The sequence below is a fragment of the Macaca mulatta genome, chromosome 4, assembly GCF_049350105.2.
Source record: "Macaca mulatta isolate MMU2019108-1 chromosome 4, T2T-MMU8v2.0, whole genome shotgun sequence".
NCBI classification, from domain to species: Eukaryota; Metazoa; Chordata; class Mammalia; order Primates; family Cercopithecidae; genus Macaca; species Macaca mulatta.
The window spans coordinates 180,455,501-180,476,633 of NC_133409.1; the positions used below are offsets into that span (position 1 = coordinate 180,455,501).

General features: G+C 46.2%; 1 protein-coding gene across 1 annotated transcript; it reads right to left on the bottom strand.

The window, feature by feature from the left end:
* Positions 1-200: 200 nt before the first annotated feature.
* WRNIP1 (WRN helicase interacting protein 1) lies at positions 201-20,803 on the bottom strand. Its single transcript, XM_001090684.5, has 7 exons — positions 19,778-20,803; positions 17,318-17,509; positions 15,827-16,068; positions 6,633-6,862; positions 2,538-2,693; positions 1,699-1,778; positions 201-942 (listed from the first exon to the last, which is right to left on the bottom strand). Exons 1-7 carry the CDS (start codon positions 20,597-20,599, stop codon positions 667-669), a joined length of 1,998 nt encoding a protein of 665 aa, XP_001090684.2. The 5' UTR covers positions 20,600-20,803; the 3' UTR covers positions 201-666.
* Between the last annotated feature and the right edge of the window lie 330 nt (positions 20,804-21,133).

Sequence of the window (21,133 nt, forward strand, 5' to 3'; positions counted from 1 at the left end):
ATTTAAAGAAGAATTCTTTTATGTATTCCTTTAAAGAAATCAGAGTTAACTTTCAACAAGATAACGCTGACTTCTCAACTAAGCTCCCCACGCTTCCTACCTAGGGTGATTTCTCCTTCCCAGTATCCACCGCCCAAATGCAATGGTGACAGTGCTGGTACCCAGCATCCAGGCAGGAAAACCATGACAGAATCCAAGAGTACTTTGAAATAGTTTTATTGGCTCATAAGACCTTTGCATATAAAAAAAATACCCAAAACACTATGCAGTATTAAATCACAATTACATTTTCTTTTACCAATTAAAACTACCCAGAATATACATTTTTTAAAGAAAAAAAAATCCTACAGAACTGAATTCTGAAATGACATTATGACTTAAATACTATGACAAAATAGATAATTCCTTATAACATTAATTCATTGCACAAAGCTGCCAGATATTTTCATAAGCATAACCGCTGCACCAAGTGCAAACGAACACAATTTCAAAGTTACACATTTAGTTGAAATAACTGTGCCTCCACCTATGAGACTCTTAAATTTCTGGCACGAAATGTTGGTCTGTTCTAACTTCCACCAGGCAACCAACTTTGCAATCCAGTTTCTTTCTTTCTGGCCCTCTCTTAAAAAAAGCAACATCCTTCTGCTGTCACGGCCTGAGGAGTCAGCACCTCCTCTGCTTGAAGAAATCGACTCCCCTCAACTCTTCAGGCAGGTACTCCTGATCCACAGGCTCGCTGTACATGGGGTTGTACTTATAGCCTTTGCCATAGCCCAAATCCTTCATCAGCCTCGTGGGCGCGTTCCTCAGGTGCAGGGGCACGGGGGGCAGGGGCCCCTGGTGGTTCCTCAGGCAGGCTTTGACGTTGTTGTAGGCGCTGTACACCTCAATGGACTTTGGAGCTCTGGCAAAGTAGACCACACACTGGGCCAGAAGCACCTAATGACACAGAGGACACATTTTACTAGCAAGATGCCGAGCTTCCATTCTGCAGAGCCCCTCCTGGCACAGCTCTAGGTACTTCTCAGAAGATCCCCACACGCTTTCATTAGCCCCTTTTGTGCCTACAGTCTGGATAACCACCTATCACAGAGAGAAGCACCTAAATGACACAGAGGACACATTTTACTGGCAAGATGCCGAGCTTCCGTTCTGCAGAGCCCCTCCTGACACAGCTCTAGGTAGTTCTGAGAAGATCCCCACATGCCTTCATTAGCCCCCTTTTGAGCCTACAGTCTGGACAACCGCCCACCACAGAGAGAAGAAACTCCCATGAGGTGAGAGGCAAAACAGGTGAGTGGTTTTCATTTCTTTTTAACAGAAGGACTTTTTACTAAATTAAACTTTTCTTAAGCCCCCAATGTATATAACAGAGATGAATATGAAGCTGCTCTGGGGGCAAACTTGCAGAGGCTTCCCGTTCAGCTCCTTTAACATTTCCGCTCCCTGGAAAATGTGGAGCATGTGCTCTGAACCCCGGAATCCTGAGGACAGTCTGAAACATGACCTCGCTGACACAGAAGGCTTCCCTCTCTAGGAGTCTAAGAGTCTACAATTGGAATTCAAAAGCCAAGCAGCATACTCAGTGGGCCCAATACATCAATGGTGAAGGAGGGACATTTATTCAAATCTACAAAGGGACAGAGCGTAAGAGAGAAAGGAAGTGATCTGCAAGAACTGAGCTGATTACTTTACCTCACATTCGGGCATGCCTATGAAGTGACAGCCTTGGTAGGCAGCAACCGCTTGTGTTAATGCAGACGGGTCTGCCAGACCTGCCACACACAGACAAAGGAGAGCTTCAGTCATGACACACACTGTCCTCCCGGCCTAAGTGCAGGCGACCACAGACCACCACTGCTTGTACACTTGGTGACCCAAACAATCCCATGTAGCAACACGGACTGACTTACCTCGAGTCTCTGATCACATGAACTTATGCAAGAAATGTTTAGTGAGTGGTTACTGTGCGGTGTTAAGAACTGTTGCCGTGTGGATAAAAACTCTACATCTAGAAAAACATGAGTCTCTGTACAACAAACACAAGAAGTGAAGGCTATGGAGACATTCGCCAGGATGGAAACACTAAAAACAAAACATCCCCTAAGACCAAAGAAGAGGAGACTTTCCTGATCTTCTTCACATAGTGTCCAGAGTCTTCCATTTCTACCTCGGGAGCTGCCCAAAGAAAACCTTGAACACCCGACTTCAAAGCAAATTTAAAAGCGGCTCATCTTATTGCAATACTCTGAATAGCCACTCATGTTAGTAAAAACATTCCCGAACAGGAAACAGAAAATGGTGACTTTATGAACACAAACATTCAAAAGCACATACACCAAGAAATAAACGACTGAGCTCAGGCATAGTCTTACCTCTGCCCGTCTTCTCCTGCCGGTCTCACACAGCCCCGAGACATTCTTCCCGCCCCTACCCACCCCGCCCAGCCACGCCTGACGACGCCACGAGGTAACTGTCAGCCATTTCCCCACCCTCACGGACACAGGGCTCTGGGACCCTCCAGTCACACTCACCTATGTCCTCGCTGGCAAACCTGACGAGCCTCCGCGCCACGTAGAGCGGGTCCTCCCCTCCCTCCAGCATGCGAGCCAGCCAGTAGAGGGAGGCGTTCTGGTCGGAGCCCCGCATGGACTTGTGCAGGGCGGAGATGCAGTTGTAATGCTCCTCACCTGACATCACAAAAAGCACCACTCACACAGAGCTCACAGGAGGGGCGCCCAAGCCATCTGCACCCCCGCTGGCTGACTTCCAGGAAGCCTGAGCTAATAAAGGCCCCGAGAAAGCCGAGGAGAGGTTTGGGCAGCGCCTTAACTGTGCTGAGTGGGGTGGACCGGCTGCTCGGGCTTAATCCCAGGACATGCCCCAGCGCTGTTCTCTGTGGGGCCGGGGAGCCTGTTCAGTAACCCAGGTCTATTCAGCGGAAGAGGCTGCTGCAGCAGACACCTGTGGCTGCCCACATGGACCTGCACACACAGGCACAGAGGCGGGGGGAGGGGACGTTCACTGGGAAAGGTGGTCCTCCCAGCCGGTGGATTTGCCAGAGACAAGAGTGGAGGGAGGGCAAGTCTCACGTTCTGGCTCCATCCCGTGGCCTACCATCTACCGGAGGAAAATCAACGGTGGGCCTGGTCGGAGCCAGGAGGATATAGAGCCAAGTGGCAAGGGCAGCTGTTATAGCCCATCTGTTCCTCAGTGTCATTTCCAGCTGCCTTTCTGATATCCAAAGCCTGTGGTCATTTAAACCTCCTTCTGCCAGCCTTGCTGTGGGGACACCTGTGTGGCGGGGTCCCAGAAGGATCGACAGACACATGGACTGCCAGCTCCCGCCCTGAAAGTATGGAAGTCCACTCTCTCACTGCCTGGTCTTATCCCACTTTTACCCTAGATTCACACGAAATCAGTGAAATGTGCTTTAAAAAAAAGGCATATTTAAGGGCAAAAGTGACAGCTAAACAGTTCTCAGGAACTAAGCAGTGGCACCTGCACACATTTCACTATTCTCTGGCCATTGTCCCTTAGGTAAGTTCAAGGAGGGGGCGCCCTCCTCAGGAGAAAGCACAGGATGGTGTTCCTGTGAGTCTCACTCCTCCCAGAGGAGCACCTGGTCTGTGCTCAGCATAAGCCCACGTCCACAATACGACTGGCGCCAGTCAAATCCTGGCAGCTGAGCTCGCTGGTAAGATGACAGCTGGTCTTCAGGTGGAGAAGAGAGCAAGCAGAAGATGCTGGCCGCCCACAGGGGAAAGACCTGCAGGACCTACGGTTCAGCCCAAGTGATTCTGGTTTCTGAGAACCAGGGCAGATGGACGGGTCAGTCCAGCTACTGGATTTCTGAGGATGAACTGAGTGTCTCCTGTGCAGGACTCCTGGTGCAGTCAGAGTGCTATGGACACTGGCAGAGAGGGTGTCCTGGATGAAATCTGCATGCTTCTGGCCCACTCCCTCATCCTGCTGGCCCAGGCACTCTGGCTACGCTCTGCTCCTTCGCAGGGTGGAGGAAGGCGGGGAAGAGGGTAGCAGATAACAGGCCTGGCTAAACTCACGGGCACGGGGGCCGGAAGAAACGACCCGGGCCACTTTATGTCAAATTTAAACTCCCCCACACAGGTGAGTCATCTTTTCCCACGTTGTCAATGTCAGGGCAGTACCAGTACCACCAGTGTAACGGACAAGAGCACAGCCTCCGGGACCAGGCAGCCTGGGCTGGACCCCCAAGCTCATGGGCCATGGGCAAGTTCCTGATCCTCACTGTGCCTCAGGTTTCTCATCTGTAAAATGGGAACAACGAGATCACTTACCTCACAGGGCTGTATTAAATAACACACGCCTGGCACAGAGCAGGCACTGTAGAAAGATTCTTTTGCAACAGTGAAAGATACTAGTATTATTCTATGCCACCTTCCATGTTTGCTTTGATTACATACTGCTTTATAACCTGAACTTCACCGATTTATATAGAACCCTGACGTCAATGCATGGCAAAGAGTTTGCTCTCATTTAGAAATTCCTTCACTTTGATGCAGAAACATCACTGGATCCTACTAGTGGGTAACTATGTACTAGGTGACATATAAAAAAATAATAACAACTCCGGGGGTGGGTCTTTGTCTCACTCAAGTTATAAAAAGGCCCAAGAGTATAAGCTAACAGGTTTCCAGGGCAATGCTTCCACCACCCCTATTTATAGAGCAAAGCCTGGAAAAGCAGCTTTCTCCAGGATCCGAATGATATTTACACGTCTGCGGATCTACTGTGGGGCAGACATGCTGCACTGGGGTGGGGTGTGTGAGCTCATACTAGGAAGATGTGTAGGATGTGGGGTTCTTAAGGCTGTGGCACGAGGCAGCCTCCACCGCCCCCCAGCTCCGAGCTACAGACAAAGTGATCCCCACTGTGCCGCGTTCTGCAACGTGGGGCTCCAGAAGTGGGATTCCTAGGACTGAACCCCTCCAAGATCCGCCCTGTGTGTACGTGCTCTAATGGGTGAGATCAGTAACAGCATGGCAAGGCTGGTGGGAGGCAAACGCGGATGGGGGGAAGGACAGTCTTGGGGACCAGTCAGACCTGGATTTAAGGGTCAGTTTCACTGCTTGCTTTGTGAACGCAGGCAAGTTTTGTTATCTTAAAATGGGGGTAATATTAATAGCTATCTCCATAAAGTTATTTTGAGAATGTCAAAAATGAATATACCTATAAAATACTCGATGGCTGAGTGTTAGTGAAGGCCATGTTATACAGATCTCAACTGACAGTCTGATAAAATGTCGAAGAACAGTCCTAGTCGTTCCAATCAAAACAAGGCAAACCCTTTGGGACACCTACAACAAGGGAGAGAGACCGCTGCGGCTGCACCTGAGAAACCATGGAGATCCTGGCATGGTGAGATTTTTTAATGTCTTAAAATCTTTTATCTGGTTCATATCTACAATTTTTCTGTTTGGCCAAAAGTTAAGCAGGGCTCTACACCTAGAACGCGTTGCTTTCCAGACTTTGCAAGCATTCCCATCGTGCTCCAGAGCACAGGGGAGAGCCAGCCATGTGAGAAGGCCCCGCTGCGGGCACACTCACGCCACAATGTAGACAGGATTGTCTGTTCAACTTGCCAGTGTGTCCTTAGCACTAATGAACAGCCCCGAGCTGCCATCAGCTGAGGCACGCTAAAGCCAGAAAGCTTTGGTCAGCCCCCCAAGGTCATGCAGTGGGTGTGCTCACCCACAAAGAGGCAGTGCCTGGAACCAAAGTCATTCTTAAGCCCCTCCACCCCTTCTCTAACCAGTAAGGACTCTCCACTGTCACGTGGCACAGCCTACGTGAGATCTGGAACATTCAATTATCAGCTTCCTTTTCTGGCACAGCCTTTAAAAATGTGGAAATTATATTCCACAGTTACTGCAATATGACTCCATCCAAAGTCCCACAAATGCTCAAGCAGCAGCAGTTTGCTCATCTACAGTATGTTATCTTCACCTCCCACTTCTTTTATAAAAAGATGCAAACGTGCTGTGCTAATGACATTTAATATTGGCAGGTCACAGATTTAATAAGAGCTGGTATCAAATCTGCTATCTGTAAATGCAGTTCTACACAAACAGATTAAGTGCACACAGCAAAATTAAATTTTTGAAAAAGCTACTACATAAAATAAAAACTTCAAGATCCATGACAATTTATTTTTTAGTATCGACTCTAGAAATAAAGCATTTTAATTCTCAATTCAAACTAGTACGTCATTATGGCAAAAGCCCTCTTTTTATTTACTGCCACTGTAAATCATCACAAAACATATTCACTGTCAAGTGAAGGCACAGGCTTTCAAAAGTGATTGTATTCTACAAGGTGGGGAATAGCCAACTACCTTCTAAGGTGAATGTGCAGCCTGCCATTTCCAACCCCAAAACTCCTCTAGATTCTCAACAGGGCAGCCTCTGCTTCATGCCTCTCTTTGGAAAGGTCAGCCCTGTGTGGAAGGCTTAATACCAACATGGAGATCCACCTGAGAATCACTGGAATGCTTTGGACCCAGCTGAAAGTCAGGCTTCTGGAAATGAGAATGTGTGCACACACTTCTTTCCATACAGTCTCACTCTTTCCACAGGTCAATGACTTACCTGCCCGGTCGTATAAAATGTGGGATCGCTGTAGGCCCTCCTTCACGTCATTCTCTGTGATCAGAACTCTACTGGGAGAATAGGATTGCCCACTCTTCTTACAGAACATCTTCCTAGAGCTTAACCTAGCCAGCACCGCCAGCTGCAGTCCGTTCAACCCAGCTCGGGCGTCACCGTCACTGAGGTAAGCCAGGGTGTCTACTGCTTTATCCTCTATGAACATGGCCGGCCTGAAACACAACCAGGGTTAGTTACTGTCCCACTCAGGCTGCGTACTTCTTATTCTGCACATGTCTTAGAAACTCATACTTCTCGGCAAGGATGCTGAAGAGTTCAAGGCATTTGCCTCTTATTCTCACCTTTGTCAACGTGCTTAAACATCACCAAGACTACGAACTGGCTGGGTCTCCTAAGTCACCAGGTTACTGCCCTGTATCTTATGAGTGTCGAGGGTATCTCACTGCATAGGTTCACACATCTAGGTTTGTGTGAAACAGACACTGACTGGCCTGGAAAGTCACTGTTGACAGGTGGTCTCTCTGGTTCTACCCTACAGAACAGCGAAAACTTTATTAGAAATGCTAGCACCTCATCACCGTGTATGGAAAACATGTTCCAAATGCGGCCCACATCCCTGTGAGACAGGCGTGCTCAGACCACTTTCCACACAGGGGACAGACAGCATTACATCTGAATACCAGCTCTGAAGGGCTCCAGATCACGCAGGTCAATTCCTTCATTTTAAAAACAACAAACTGGGTCCCTCGTTACTGTGAGCACAGCAGGTCCTAGAAGCAGGTCTCAGGAATCTTGGCCTGGGGCATTATGGAGGCTGCAGTGGGTCATCTCACAGTGGGCACTAATCATGCAAAATCCGCACAGGGTAGCAGAGAGGTCATGAGCCCGGGAAGCGACGAGAAGGCTGCTGGTACATAGCCATGAGACCCTGGGTAAGCCACCTCGCCTCTCTCCGAACATCGGGACTAAAACTAACAGCCACATTTCTAAATTTGGACCCTCACAAATAAGATCTAACTATGATCAGAAGGCTGATTCAGTAAAATTTTCTATTCCTAGTCGAGTTAAACAAGATATCTAACACATTTCATGACTTAGTGGGGTCTTATATTATTCCTGGCTGAGCTGCTAGCTGCAGATTTGTGCAGCAACAAAGTAATTTTTCAGTTACAGTTCACCATGTCACTATCAACATTCAGCCGAGAACATCTACAGTAAGTCAGTCCATCAGGACTGTCCGAATCAGCTACCTGGAAAACAGCGTGCAGGCACCAATGGGGGCTGGACCGGGGAGGGGTGGCGGTTTCCAAAGGGGACCCAGCTTGTCTGCTGGATCAATGCAGAACCCCTCACCATACACCCACTCACTGACACTACTCTGCTCACTGAGTAACCCGGATAACACCAATCTGCATTTCATTCATGGAAGGATTTGTTCCTAATGTCTTAAAGATGCCTCGTCTCACCCCCACATTTACCGAAGCTGATTTCCAGTTATTCCTTGTGGGTCTCTCACCACACCTAAGACACCTGGCCAGCACCAGCTTTACAACAAAGGACTCTCTCCTTACTCGTGCCAATTGCCTGGGCCCCACCCACTGGTGCAGCCCGGAGACCCATCTTCCTCTCTCCTGATGGTGGCATTCTCTCAGCAGGCCTCACCGGAACACCAGAAAACACACACCAAGGCCGTGTCGCTGGCACTCTACGAAGCCTGTGATCACTTCTCAGCCAGAAGTTAGTTAGCAAGTCTTCCGGAAGATGATTTAGAAGATAATGACGGACAGAACATACACTAAAGAAAATGTACGGGGAAGGACCAGTATCAGAGGGTGTGGCAGTACGTGACATGCCTGAGAGGGAAGGGTGCACTCGGCCCCTTACTGCACTCAGCCGGTGTGGGAAGACAGGCAGGGAGAACAGAAGCTGCTTGGGCATCTCATTTCCGCCTCAGAACTAGTAAAAACAATGGATTCTCTCTCCTTGGAAAGCTGCCTAGCAACAAAAAGCCTTTAGGACAATTGAGGGAAGAAAAAGGAGTCAAAGCAGGAGCCCCAGTGGATCCTAACAGACTGAACCAGCCTATATCCTGCACCATGGTTGGGTTGTGTGTTGATTACGTTACATTCATCATGTCTCCATCCCTACTACATGTTGAGCACCTCAAGGACAGGAATATTTTATTCTTTCTTTGTATTCCCAGACCTGATAGATGATAGGCATCCGATATTTGCACAATAAACAGACTAACTTCAGTTTCATCATAATCTCAGAGTGAAACCTTTACTTCTTATAAATTATATGGAAAGTATAGAGAAAACAAAAAGAATCCTTATTTCCAGCACCGAGAGATAAAAATGTACCTGTTATTTCACGGGAGAACGAAAGCTACTGTGTCAATTGTTGAATTTATGACACACTCACCCATGCAGCCATCAACCTTACGGCTAACTTTTAAAACAAAAATTGGGACCATATTTTGTATAGTTTGACATCCTTAACCATTAAATAAACGCAAGCTTCTCAGACCTGTCAATATTTACTTATAAAAAATTTACATTAAATTTTAAAAATAGACAAAGGGAGAAAATTCACCTTCCCCTAGACTACCTTGACGTTAGTATTTTGGTATGTATCCCTTCTCCATGAATTTGTCTTCTGTATGCATTTACGGGCATGGCGTGCTCTTGGGACAGTGACAAGATGGGTAGCCTTATATACCATGGTATTTACTAGTAGAAACAGCCTCATTTCCATTAATTCTCATATACAGAGAGGGAGGCAGGCCGCATTAATGAAGAGAGAAGCCGACTAGCAGTCTGCTCCACAGATTTACGAACAGTATGCTGTGAGTCAGTCTTTAGCAATGATTATGGATTTTATGTGGTTGGAAAATAAGGTCTTCCTTTGGCTTTTAAACTCCTGACCAAAGTACAAGTGGTTCCACTCTTCTGGTTTGGAGTCATGGGGAATGGAGGTGCTGCCACAATGAAAGCTACCTGAGCTCCCGCCACTCCCTTCTTCTTCCTCCCCTTGGGCATAATCCACATTTTAAATTTCAACCCTGTCCAAAAAAAGGAAGAATTTCCAGGCCCAGATCAAACTGTCGGCAACTCTGTCCAAGTAATACAGGAACTGCTGACAGCACTCACAAGGATCACACAAGAAAATTAAAAAATGGAGACTCACTGTGAAGAAGGCTGAGCAGGAAAGGTTCCACTTAAACACCAAATAGATCTTGAACTCCCATTTACTAAGTTCTGAAGAACAAGGTAGGATATACTAAAATACCTTGAGATCTTAGAATGGGGAGCCCATGAGAGAACTCATGCCAAGAATGATGAAGGGATAGTTGCACTGATATTGGCAAAATCCCTCAGCAAACAGCAACTGCTGCACAAACTATTTTGAAAGAGTGTTCCCAGTCTAGAGAATTTACAATTATTTTTAAATTTAAGCATATATTTATAAAATGTTCAGAATTTAAAAATAACCTTCCAAAGGTAGAATACAATAAAAAGAGATGAGATCTATTCTGGGGATAGACTGCCCAAAATGTCATAACATCCTACATGGAAATAAACAATAGGAAGTCAATTATGTTATAATAAAACACTATTCATAATAAAATTGGTTAAAATAAATGCATTAGAAAAGATTCTATTTCTAGTTAACAAAACCTAGAGATAAAAGCAGACTTAGAGAGCTTAGCCTCTCCAACTGACGAGAAGGGCTTTAATCTTAAAGAATATAGGAAGCTCTCTTCTTTCTTCTTCTAGGTGCCTAAATCCTGAAGTTTTCCACACATTGGGTAATACTGGGATTTGGAGGACACTACTTAGATTGCTTGATGTGTAAGTTGGAGGAGTGTAGTAAGTAAAAATGTACCTGTTATTTCATGGTAGAACGAGAGAATGTGCATGGCTTGGTTAAACTCTCCCTCTCTAAATTACAAACCAACCCCCACAAATCTCTTTCACTAAGGAAAAGGAACATTTCATGGTCAGGGTGATAACTGCTGTGTAGAGGTTCTCCACTAGGGATATGTATCAAGTGAGACACAAATACAGCCATATGTACCTTACCTAGCATAGACTGAGCTCCAATCTCCAGGGACAGACCCTGGGCAAGGTATGTTTCTACAATGTATCCCAGGGAAGCCGGATGTGCAGATTTGGTTAAAAGGCTCTCCTGCTGCTTTACAGATGGAAGGAGTTTGTTCCTAATCCATTACAAACGGATACAGAGTTGCTCTTACACAAAGAAGTGCCAAGAGAGAAAAGTCAGAATGGAAAAGCCCAGCAGCGGGTCCATCCTTTGTAAACCTGGCACCCCAACCCCTTGCAGCACTTGAAGTCAGTGAGGAGAAAGACGTGCCTTAAACACTGGTTCCAGCACATTGAAGCTGGTGGGTCTTGGGCGTTACTTAACCTTTTTGTGCCTCAGTTTCCTCATCTAGTAAATGGGAGGTAATGAGACTTACTTTGCAGAGCTGTATTGAGGACTGAATGAGCCTAAGATGTGGAACGCGTAGAGCAGTGCCTGCCATGTCATGAGACTGGACAAGCACTGCTATTGGTATCAACAGTGAGAAGAATCACCCTCATCAGACTGTGCAACAGCATACTCTCCAGAACTGCACATACTCAAGGGAGAATCCCAGATGCTGCCGCTTCCATAACACCAGGGTGAAAGCAAAGCAAAACAAAACTGACTTTCTCCACAAAGAGAGAAGGTACATTTCAGATGATGGCATCTTTCTGTTTAATCCCATGGAGGTACATGCCTTTCCAAATTACATTACTTGGTAGGGGTCTGTAGTGGGTTGAATAGTGACCTCAAAAGATGTAAGTCCTAATCCCTGGAACCTGTGAATGTGACTTTATTTAGAAATAGGGTCTTTGTAGATGTAACTAAGGGTCTCAAGATGAAATCATCCTGGATTTAGAGTGTACCTTAAATCCAATGACAAATGTCCTTATAAAACATAGAAAAAGAGAAGACATAAGGACACAGAGAAGGCCACCACATGAAGATGGATGTAGAGACTGGAGTGACATGGTCACAAGCCAAGGAATGCCAAGAGCCATCAGATGCTGGATGAGAGCATGGCCTTGCTGATACCTTGATTCTGGTCTCCGGCTTCCAGAACTGTTAGGATAAAGCTCTGTGTTCTGAGCCCCCCGGTTTGTGACAATTGTTACAGCAGCCACAGGAAATGCATCCAAGGACCATGAGATCTGTGGTTCTGGCTGCTGGTACTTTTATGGCATTATTTTAATGCACCCTTACATTAAAAACAGCTATGTTAATGCACTATATTAATTGTACTTAAAACACATTTTTAAATAAAAATATTGAAATCTACTCTATACCAACCATTTATTCTGGCCAGGACCTTGTATTCTAGAGTTCTACTACCTTTCTTTCTATTCAATGGCAGAAAAGATTACTTAAAACAATTTAAACTTTTATAAAAAGAAGAAAGAATCCACAGCCACCTCGCATGGGGGCCAGTTTGTCAGGGGCTCTCCTCTTCAGATGGTTAGAGAAAAGCCCCAGACCCAGTTACGCCACAGCCCTTACCCAGGGACAGACGCCACTTTCGGTCTTCCAGCCACCTCTTGGAACTCAGCCTAGCTAGGCAGAGGGCAGTTATGGCTTCTCATTGCACTGTCTTGATCTCCAAAGACTTGTATCCTCTATCTGGTTCACAAAGAATTGATTCTTTAGGAGTGTTTTTGAATATGTATATATTCTATGACCTAGGAATCTACACTCCTTCAAAGCAGCAAGTAGTGCAGGATGATGAAATGCTAGTTTACTTTTTCATTTTCAGCAGCACAAGCTCATTCATCGTATCACGAATCATGGACATTTTTTTCCTGGCTTCCAAAATTAACCCGGAGCAGATAGCATGCTTCACTGTTAGTACCATGTGACCCAAATATTTTTTGGAGAGCAAAATACCTGAACACTGTTGCTTAGCCATACAAACCAAAGCAACTATGGCATAGACAATGAGATTTCTATTTCACTCAGTTAAATTCCATTTATCCTTCAAAACTCAACTCCGCATCCCCTCAGCTAGGAGGTGAAATACTGGATTTCACATATTCTGAATGCTTCTTCTCTATGCCCACCATACTTGGCGTATAAGCATGGCACTGGAAGTGGACCTGCTTCCCTAGCCTTCATCATACTGTGTTCCCTGTCAAGGCACAGGAACAAGCTTTTCAACCCTCAGCCAATGCCTAGCATATGCAGGAGCTTCAATTTTGACTGAATAATAACTATAGGAGGGACTATTTTTTTTTTTTAAAAAGGAACACTTATTTCACTTTAATGGGAATTTATCACTTACATGAGTATACTGTGTGACAACTCACAATTCCTCAAGTGCAATCAAGAACGGCTAAGCGGCAGCTTGATTAGTTTCCAAATCCAGTGCCCTGCTCACCTCCTCTCACGTGCAGTTCAACAGCCTGGGACTTCTCTGTAAATGTTCTAGTTGCTATCTAGGGCACCAAAACATGACACAAGAATACAAATGCACACCAATAGCTTCCCGGAGAGAGAAAGTCAGTATTTGGGGTTAAAAATCTTATCTTTCAACTAGATTAGCATCACCAAATCTGATTTATATGCACAAGGATGTATATATAGCTGTCAACAGGGATTGGAAAGCAACATTTTACCTAAAACAACTAAAAGATATCATAATCCACTCTTCATTATCCATGACAGATGGGGTGGCAGGTACTTGTATTTGGAAATCACTTGTAAGAGTTCTTTCTGTGGCCTATGATATCTCCTAACTTAACTTCTTGCTAGAATTGCTAACAAGTAGACCAATTAATGGATTTAAGCTTAATATTCTTTCATTTTACTCTGCTTGCTGCTGATGAAAAGGGCAACAGTATTAAAGAAAAAGGCTCCTGATACCTGGGTAATTATCCCTTATGCTGGATAATACAAAAAATATTAAACTACTTTTCTCATATTGAAAGCTAGGATTTATTCATTTCCAAACCATTCATCAAGCACACAATGTGCGCCAGGCACTGTGCTGGTGACGTGAGCAAGGTCAAGCTCCTGTCCTCACAGTCTTCCCAGGAAAGCAGGGGACACAAGACGGCACATATAATTGGGATCAAGTCTAAGTAAGTGGTAGTGGAAATAGTAAATCATTTACTGGATATGGGAGGTTTTCTCTGAAAAGCAATTTTAGCAGATTAAGAATCTCTAGCTCATTTTTATATCAGTTTCAACAACTAAATCTTAACTATTTCACTTGATCTTCTCAAACTTTAATGTGCCTGCAAATCACCTGAGCATTTTTAATAATAAAACACAGCAATTCTTCTCACAAGGATGAGCTCCTTGGCCGCCGCCTTTCTCATTTCATTTAAATTCTTGCAGGGAAGTGACTAGGGAGAGGCGAAAAACCTGAGGGCATCTGAGTAAACTGATTATTATTAACTTCACGTCATCAATATTAATTATTGATTTCATATTCTATTTCATGAACTGATGACATGAAATCAATAACGATCACCCTAGACAAGTAGCTCCATGCAGAATATTAAGCTGCAGACACATTACAATAACCAGTACCCAGAACAAAGCACACACACAAACATGAAACAAGTCAGGATTTCCCCCTTTTCCTTCGGTTTGTCTTTACCATGTGGTTCTATGAGTCTGTGATGAGATTTCTGTTACAGGAAAGCTACACAGGTTGAGTATCCCACATCTGAAGTGCCTGGGACCAGAAGTGGTTTGATTTTCATATTTTTTTGATTTTACAATATTTGTATTATATACTTACCAAATGAGCAACCCAAAATCCAGAAATCTGAAGTGTTCCAATAAGCATTTCCTTTGAGTATCATGAAGGTGCTCAAAAAGCGTTAGATGTGGCAGCATTTTGGATTTCAGATTTGGGATACTAAACCTGTACTAGATGTGAGGAGCTGGCAGCCCCCTTAGGGTCTGACAAATGCCCACCACATAAAGGGCTTCTCAGTATGAGTCCATGTGGCTGGTAACAGCAGGTTCCACACACTGCTTGTGGCCACAGATCTCATGGCTATCCCCATCACAACGGGATTCCAAAACGAGGCCACTCTGTCCTACCCAGTGGTCCACGGGCCAAATGTTGCAAGGCTTTCATGAGACACGGCAGAATTCTTCCTCCATCTCAGACAGGAGCAAATGGGGCCAGACACATAGGGAGAGCCTGTTGAAACCTAAACCCTGAGCCTAAAACTATGCCTTGTACTTTAATCCTCACAGAAAAGTGGCTCCAGAACTTGGCCTCAGGGCAGGCGGGAGCAGCTGCAGAGTCCACAGCAGGAGGAGGTGGGCAACAGCCCCTCATCAGACCAGATTATGTCCCCCAGCAGTACTTCAGCCAGCACAAGAACAAATACCATCTGAAGAACATGCTCTCATACGAAAAAAGGAAAACCTCTGACCCAAGAAATCAGACTGATTACCTATGATACATACTCGGTGCATTAATGAGCTCATGTGGTACTCCTCATGCAGAAATAGGTCACCAAAAGGATAGGGGCAGCCTCTAATGTCATTTTCAGTTAACATTCCTTTACTTTCATGAAGTTGAGTTTCAAGCATGTAAAAATGATTGCATAGTTTTAAGGTTACAAGTTACATTAATTTTTACCTGATTTTTTTTTAACAAAATACTAAACTGCAGGTTAAAAAGAAAGTGAAACAAGTTTACAATGCTCAAAAGAGTTGTGTGGTAAATCTGGGGAGTATCTATTTACTTGTTCTATTCAGTGAGGGACATAAACCCTTTCAAATCATCAATGAGGGACATAAAGCCTTTCAAGTAATCAATGCGGCTTCCCAAAGAACCCTAAGCACAAAAGCAAACACCCAAGAACTAAAACAACAAAGCAAAGTTAAAGCTTGAAGAATTATAGAAACACACATTAGAGGCTAGAAAATGCATCTTAACGTTTGCAGGGATACCTTTGTTAGGTATAATCGAACATTTCCCTCCTCTTTTATTTTCATTACGGGCAGACCAACATTTCTTCTCTGTCCCCACCCTCTCCTCACTGATGCCCGGCCCTTTCTGGCCCCCTGCCAGAGGACTCTCGGGGAGGTGTGTGCCCCCGGGACGCCGCACACTGTCAACTTACTCTGAGCTGCTGTTGCTGCTGTGGCTCAGAGGGTCAGTGGGACGGCTAGAGTCTAGGACGTGGATTCCCAGGGAGTTGATCGCTCGCATTAAAATAGTCACCATTGCCTCTACTGGAAGCTTCTCAAGAACAATCACTCGACAGCGGCTCAGAAGAGCAGCGTTGACCTGGAAGGAAGGGTTTTCAGTGGTTGCCCCAATCAGAGTGATCGTGCCACATTCCACGTGAGGAAGGAAAGTGTCCTAATCATGGGAGGAAAACAGAAAAAAGTGATTCCAGTCAACAGCCACCGGCAGAATCCTATGTAAGTTGGCTATCCATTCCTTTCTTTTCCTCATTTTTCTCTCTCGAGTTCAGGAATAGCAGCAGCCTTATATTCATTGAATATGGACGCAATATTTGGGGGAGTACGACTCTTGCTTTTAAGTCTAAAACACATCTTCTGGAATGACTGTCTACGCCTGATCTCTTGCTGCTACGTAGACTAATAGCTTTAAGTAGAATTCTAACTTAGTTTCAACATAAATGATTTCTTTACTCAGAAAAGCATCTTCTACCCAAGGCTGAACTGGCACATAGCTTGTATGTAACAGCTATTTATTTACAGACGAGAAAGAACACACAAAAACATTAACACTTTCAGAATCTTATTCCACTGCAAGTACTCAATCATAGTATTATTCCTGACAAAGTTGGTCATTATGCTGTTTTATGGGAAAAAAATACTAAGATGAGCCAATGGTCCAGTATGACACCTAGAATGCTAACATTCCATCAGAACTTTAAAAGGGTCTGTTTATTAAAAAAGGTTCAAAAAAGGCTTAGTAGAGTTTTGTGAAACAGTCTGTGTATGATTAAAAAGTTGCAACAAAATACACTAAAAAGTTACGCCTAAACTTTATTTTGTTTTTATTTAGAGTATAGCTCCCAGATCTTAGCCTGGTAAAATTTTAATGTCTATTTTTTTAAATCCCAAAGTGGCTTTGTTTATAAAAACAGCTTGTGCCTTTTATTTCAGAAAGCCATTTAAATAAACAGTAATCATTAGCTCTTCCAACACTCACCTTGAAGAGAGCTTAGAGTTACAGAAAATACAGATTAATTTTGAAAATAAAAATACTGTTAAAGAAATTTTTAAAAACCTGTTAAAATAATGATCTTAAAATCATTATTTTACTGTTCACAATGACTCCTAGTATTTAGATTAAAAACTTTGAAAACTGGAAAATTTGATTCAAAGCTGCTTTTCTGATATGTATAGCTCAGGGATATACCAAACATTTCATTTATCAGATAGAGAAAGCATTTTCTTATGACCAAAAAACACTAAGTATGGGGAAATAGGCTTGAAGGAGATGGGTTGACAAGCCTATGCTTCTTTGTAAACAAAGCTCACAATAATAAGTCTCTAGCATTTGTATAGTGATCTCACATACTTTATATTCTGTTTGATGTTCACAACGACTAAAAGGTAGAAGGAAGTTAATATACCTGCTGAGATTTATTGAACCGATGAATCTCATCAATAAAAAGGACGGTTTTCCTTTTGAAAAAGCTCTTTTCATTTTGAGCTTGTTTTATGACATCTCGCACATCATTTGTCTTGGCATTTGTTGCAGACAATGTCACAAACCTTATGCTATGTTTCTTGCTGTTGTTGGCTATGATGTGAGCCAGAGTGGTCTAGAAAAGATGACATAGATAGAGTTTGAAAAGCTGGTAAGACACAGAGAGACCAGCACCCATGGGAACTACTACAAGCAGCATCACTATTTGCCAAACGACTTGAACTCTGAAGAATGCTTAGCAGCACAGATACAAGTAAAAATACCACAGTACATTTACAAACAAAAAAACAAAAACCAACATTATAAATAAAACAGGAAAGTAGCTAAACCTTAGGCTAATCCTGACCTTTTCTCCTCTGTCCCTAACTACCTTTGATTCCTTTTTGGGGGACTCATTAAGATCTCTGGAATCCCAGTAAAGAGCAGCTGTCTTGATTTAGCAGAGTGACAGCTGTGACCTCTCACCAAAGAGAAAATTCTCCTTCCTCCAGCCAAGACAGCGCTGCTGCTGAAGGACCTAGGTGCAGAGCTCATCACAGAACCACAACTGGAAGCTCAGCACAGCTGAGAAAAGGAGGGTGAGGGAGCATCTGCCTTGAGACCAATGACATCCACCCAGCATTTGAGATGGCTGCAGGCCATTTCTGCATGTTCACTCTGGTAGGAGATGAAGGGCAGCACTGGGGTCACATTAGCACTTACTAGAAAACCAAGGAGACCCAAGTAAAGCACTTCTTGGGTGCTCGACAAATATGTATATGCTGTTATTAATATGAATGTTGTTATTGTTATTAGCACTAAAGGATGAGAATAAAGAAAAACGGAAGACTGTTTAATGAGTGGGACGAATCTGCACCTGAATGGAAAGGTGGCACTTTTGTTTTCTAAAAGTTGTAGAGCACCCATTCTGTGGCTGCTTCTTTACCAAATCCCTGCTAGCCTGCCTTTTGGAATCAGGTTAGGATGTCACAGATGCCTAGGCTTGCAAATGACCAACGCCCACCTCACTGAGCAGCCTGAACCACCCAAACCTCTTGCCTGGCATCTGGTAGGTGGGATGAGCTCACCCACTCGTCTCCCTAAAGACCTTCTTGCTGTCTGGGGCCACCAACAGCTGATTATCCATTCTCATGATCGTATGTAAAGACTTCCCAATTACTAAGAATGATACTGTTCAATCCCTTAAATGGGGTTAACAACTAAATCCATGGGGACAGACGTCAACAATTTGACCACCATCATCATAAAATCTTATTTGGGATAGATCTGGTTTATTCCTGGCCAAAGGGAAGGCATGAGTGCGAACAAGAAGGCAGAAAAAGGGCAATTCATTCCAGGAACTGGAGTTTAAGGGGGTGTGGGGGTGTGGTTAAGTTGTGGGAGATAAAGCTGGAAAGAAAAATAGGAGAAAAATCATAAAAGCCTTGTGTGCAAAGGAGTCTGAATCTCAAAGCTACAAGAACTCTCTACAGTTTGACCCCTGAATTCTCCCTTTCCCTCCCTGATGCTGGTTCTCCCTTATTCTGGATAAAAGAGCATCCTGTACTTAAGCACTTCTTAGCTTTCTCTGTTTTCTGGCTCACCTCCTCCATTTTTTCTCAAGTGTTTTTCCAATGACATGCTTTCTAGACTCACAATATCCTAACTGCCCTCGTCTGGACTTGTGCTAACCCCTCACGAAGGGACATAGAACTGGACACCAAAATGCACGGATATTTCTTCTCTAGAGTACAAGGCATTATGAGAAAAGTTACGGAAATACCGGATGAAAATGACTTGCAGATGAAAAAGTTTTTATGTTAGTTTTGTAAATATATGTGAGTATATTTAGTAAAATAAATATATCCTCAAGAATATAAGAATGTTAAATAAACATATTCTCAAGAATAAATAAATACCAGTCTGTTAAACCAACAACTAGAGGAAAGGGAAGGAAGCACAACAGAATTCGTTTTTTTTTCAAAGCTGAAACCGTTTTACGTACAAACGGAATATACACGTTTCTTTACAATTTAAACACGCTGATTCCTTGCGAATTCGGTTACTAAATCAAAGTCTGGGGAGAGGGCGGGGAGAACGATAAAGGCAGATCAAATCTAAGAGTCCATATCTTGTAAAACTATGGATTCACAGACATCGTCCTTTTGAAAACCCGGCAAGCCTGCCTTCCGAATCTGGGGGTGTGTACCCTTTTCACGCCCATCACAGACTCCACCTGTGGACCAGGCACTGCCCCAGCCCAGCCTGCGTCTGCACCCCTGGGCCCTCTTATCCAGGAGAGTCAGGCGGCTTCTCCGGGGGACAGCACACCCGGCTCTCCGACCGTCAGCTGCATCCACCGCCGAGTGAGCGACGGAAGCCCCGCGGCCAAGGCTGCACTCACCTTGCCGCAGCCCGGCGGCCCCCACAGGATAAGCGAGGGGATTTCGTTGGTCTCCAGCAGCGAGCGCAGCAGGGTATCCTGGCCCACGGCCCTGCTCTGCCCGAAGTAGTCCTGCAGCGTGTCAGGACGCATCGTGTCGGCCAGCGGCTTGCCCTGTAGCATCTGTCGGATCTCCTCGGCCGCCAGCGCCCGGGGGTGCGGGCGGCCCCCGCCACTGGCCCCAAAGGCGGTGGCGGCTTCGGCAGCGTCCGCGTCCCAGTGCCCCGGGTCGTCCTCGCCGTCCGCGTCCGCGTCAGCGTCCCCGTCGCCATCGCCCACAGCCTCCTCCTCCTCCTGCGCCTCCGCCTCGTCCCAGCTGCGCGGAGACGCGCTCCCCGCCGCGGCGGCGGCCGCCGGCCTCTTCCCCGACCCCTTCCTCCCGGGGCTGCTGGAGCGGGCCACCGGGAAGTCCGGGATGAGGCGGGCGCCGCTGGGCGTGGGCGGCGCGTCGTAGCTCTCGCGGCTCTCGGTCTCGCCGCCGTCGTCGCCCTCCTCGCCTTCGCCCTCGCTGCTCTCGGCTGCCGTCGGGGTGGCAGGCTGCTTCAGCGCCGAGCTCTCGGACAGACGCCGCCTCTTAGCGCCGGGCGGCGAGGGCCCCTTGGCCCGCTCCCCGGCGCGGTGCGACCCGGCCGCGGGTTCCGCGTGCCCCGCGGGGTGGAGCAGCAGACAGCGGTCCAGGTGCGAGTTGATGTGCGCGGCGGGCATCATCTGCTGGCACACGGGGCACTGCACCTGGTGCAGCTGCGAGAGGAAGGGGTCGTCTTCCGGCCCGCTCACCTCCATGGCGGCCGCCGCCCTCCCCGGCGCCAGGCGCTGCCGCAGCAGCCCGTGCACACGCCGAGGCCTCCGATGCCCTCCGCTAGGCCCAGCGCCGCGCGACCCTCGCTCGGGGAGCCAGCAGGACGCTCGCGGGCCGGGGGAGGGCGCCGCTCATGCCTCACGTCCGCAGCTCCCGCGTCCGCCCGCCTTCGGCCGGCCGCTGGCAGCGCCTCGCGCGGCGTGTCGGGAAGTGTAGTCCGCGGCCGTTTGCCCCGGAGGCGGCGCGCCTCGCGCGGCATGTAGGGAAGTGTAGTCCGTGGCCGTTTGGCCCAATCGCCGCCGATAATACCTCGCGTGGCACTTCGGGAAGTGTAGTCCGCGGCCATTCGCCCCAGCCGCCGTGCGTCCTTTTCCGACTCAGAACAGCCTTTGTGAGGGGTCGCGGGGCGAGCGTGGTGCGCGTGCGCGAGGTTCGCGGGGGAGGACGCCGCTGTCTCCCTGGGCCTGCGAGGCGCGCGAGGGCGGGCGGGAGCCGCGGACTGCGCGCGGTTGTTGGAG

Coding starts and splice junctions, on each gene's coding strand:
- WRNIP1 (XM_001090684.5), bottom strand. CDS start 20,599: ATGGAGGTGAGCGGGCCGGAAGACGACCCCTTCCTCTCGCAGCTGCAC. Junction 6,863..15,826: donor AGCAGCAACAGCAGCTCAGA/GTAAGTTGACAG, acceptor GTTGTGTTTCAG/GCCGGCCATGTTCATAGAGG. Junction 1,779..2,537: donor GTTTGCCAGCGAGGACATAG/GTGAGTGTGACT, acceptor TGTGTGTGGCAG/GTCTGGCAGACCCGTCTGCA.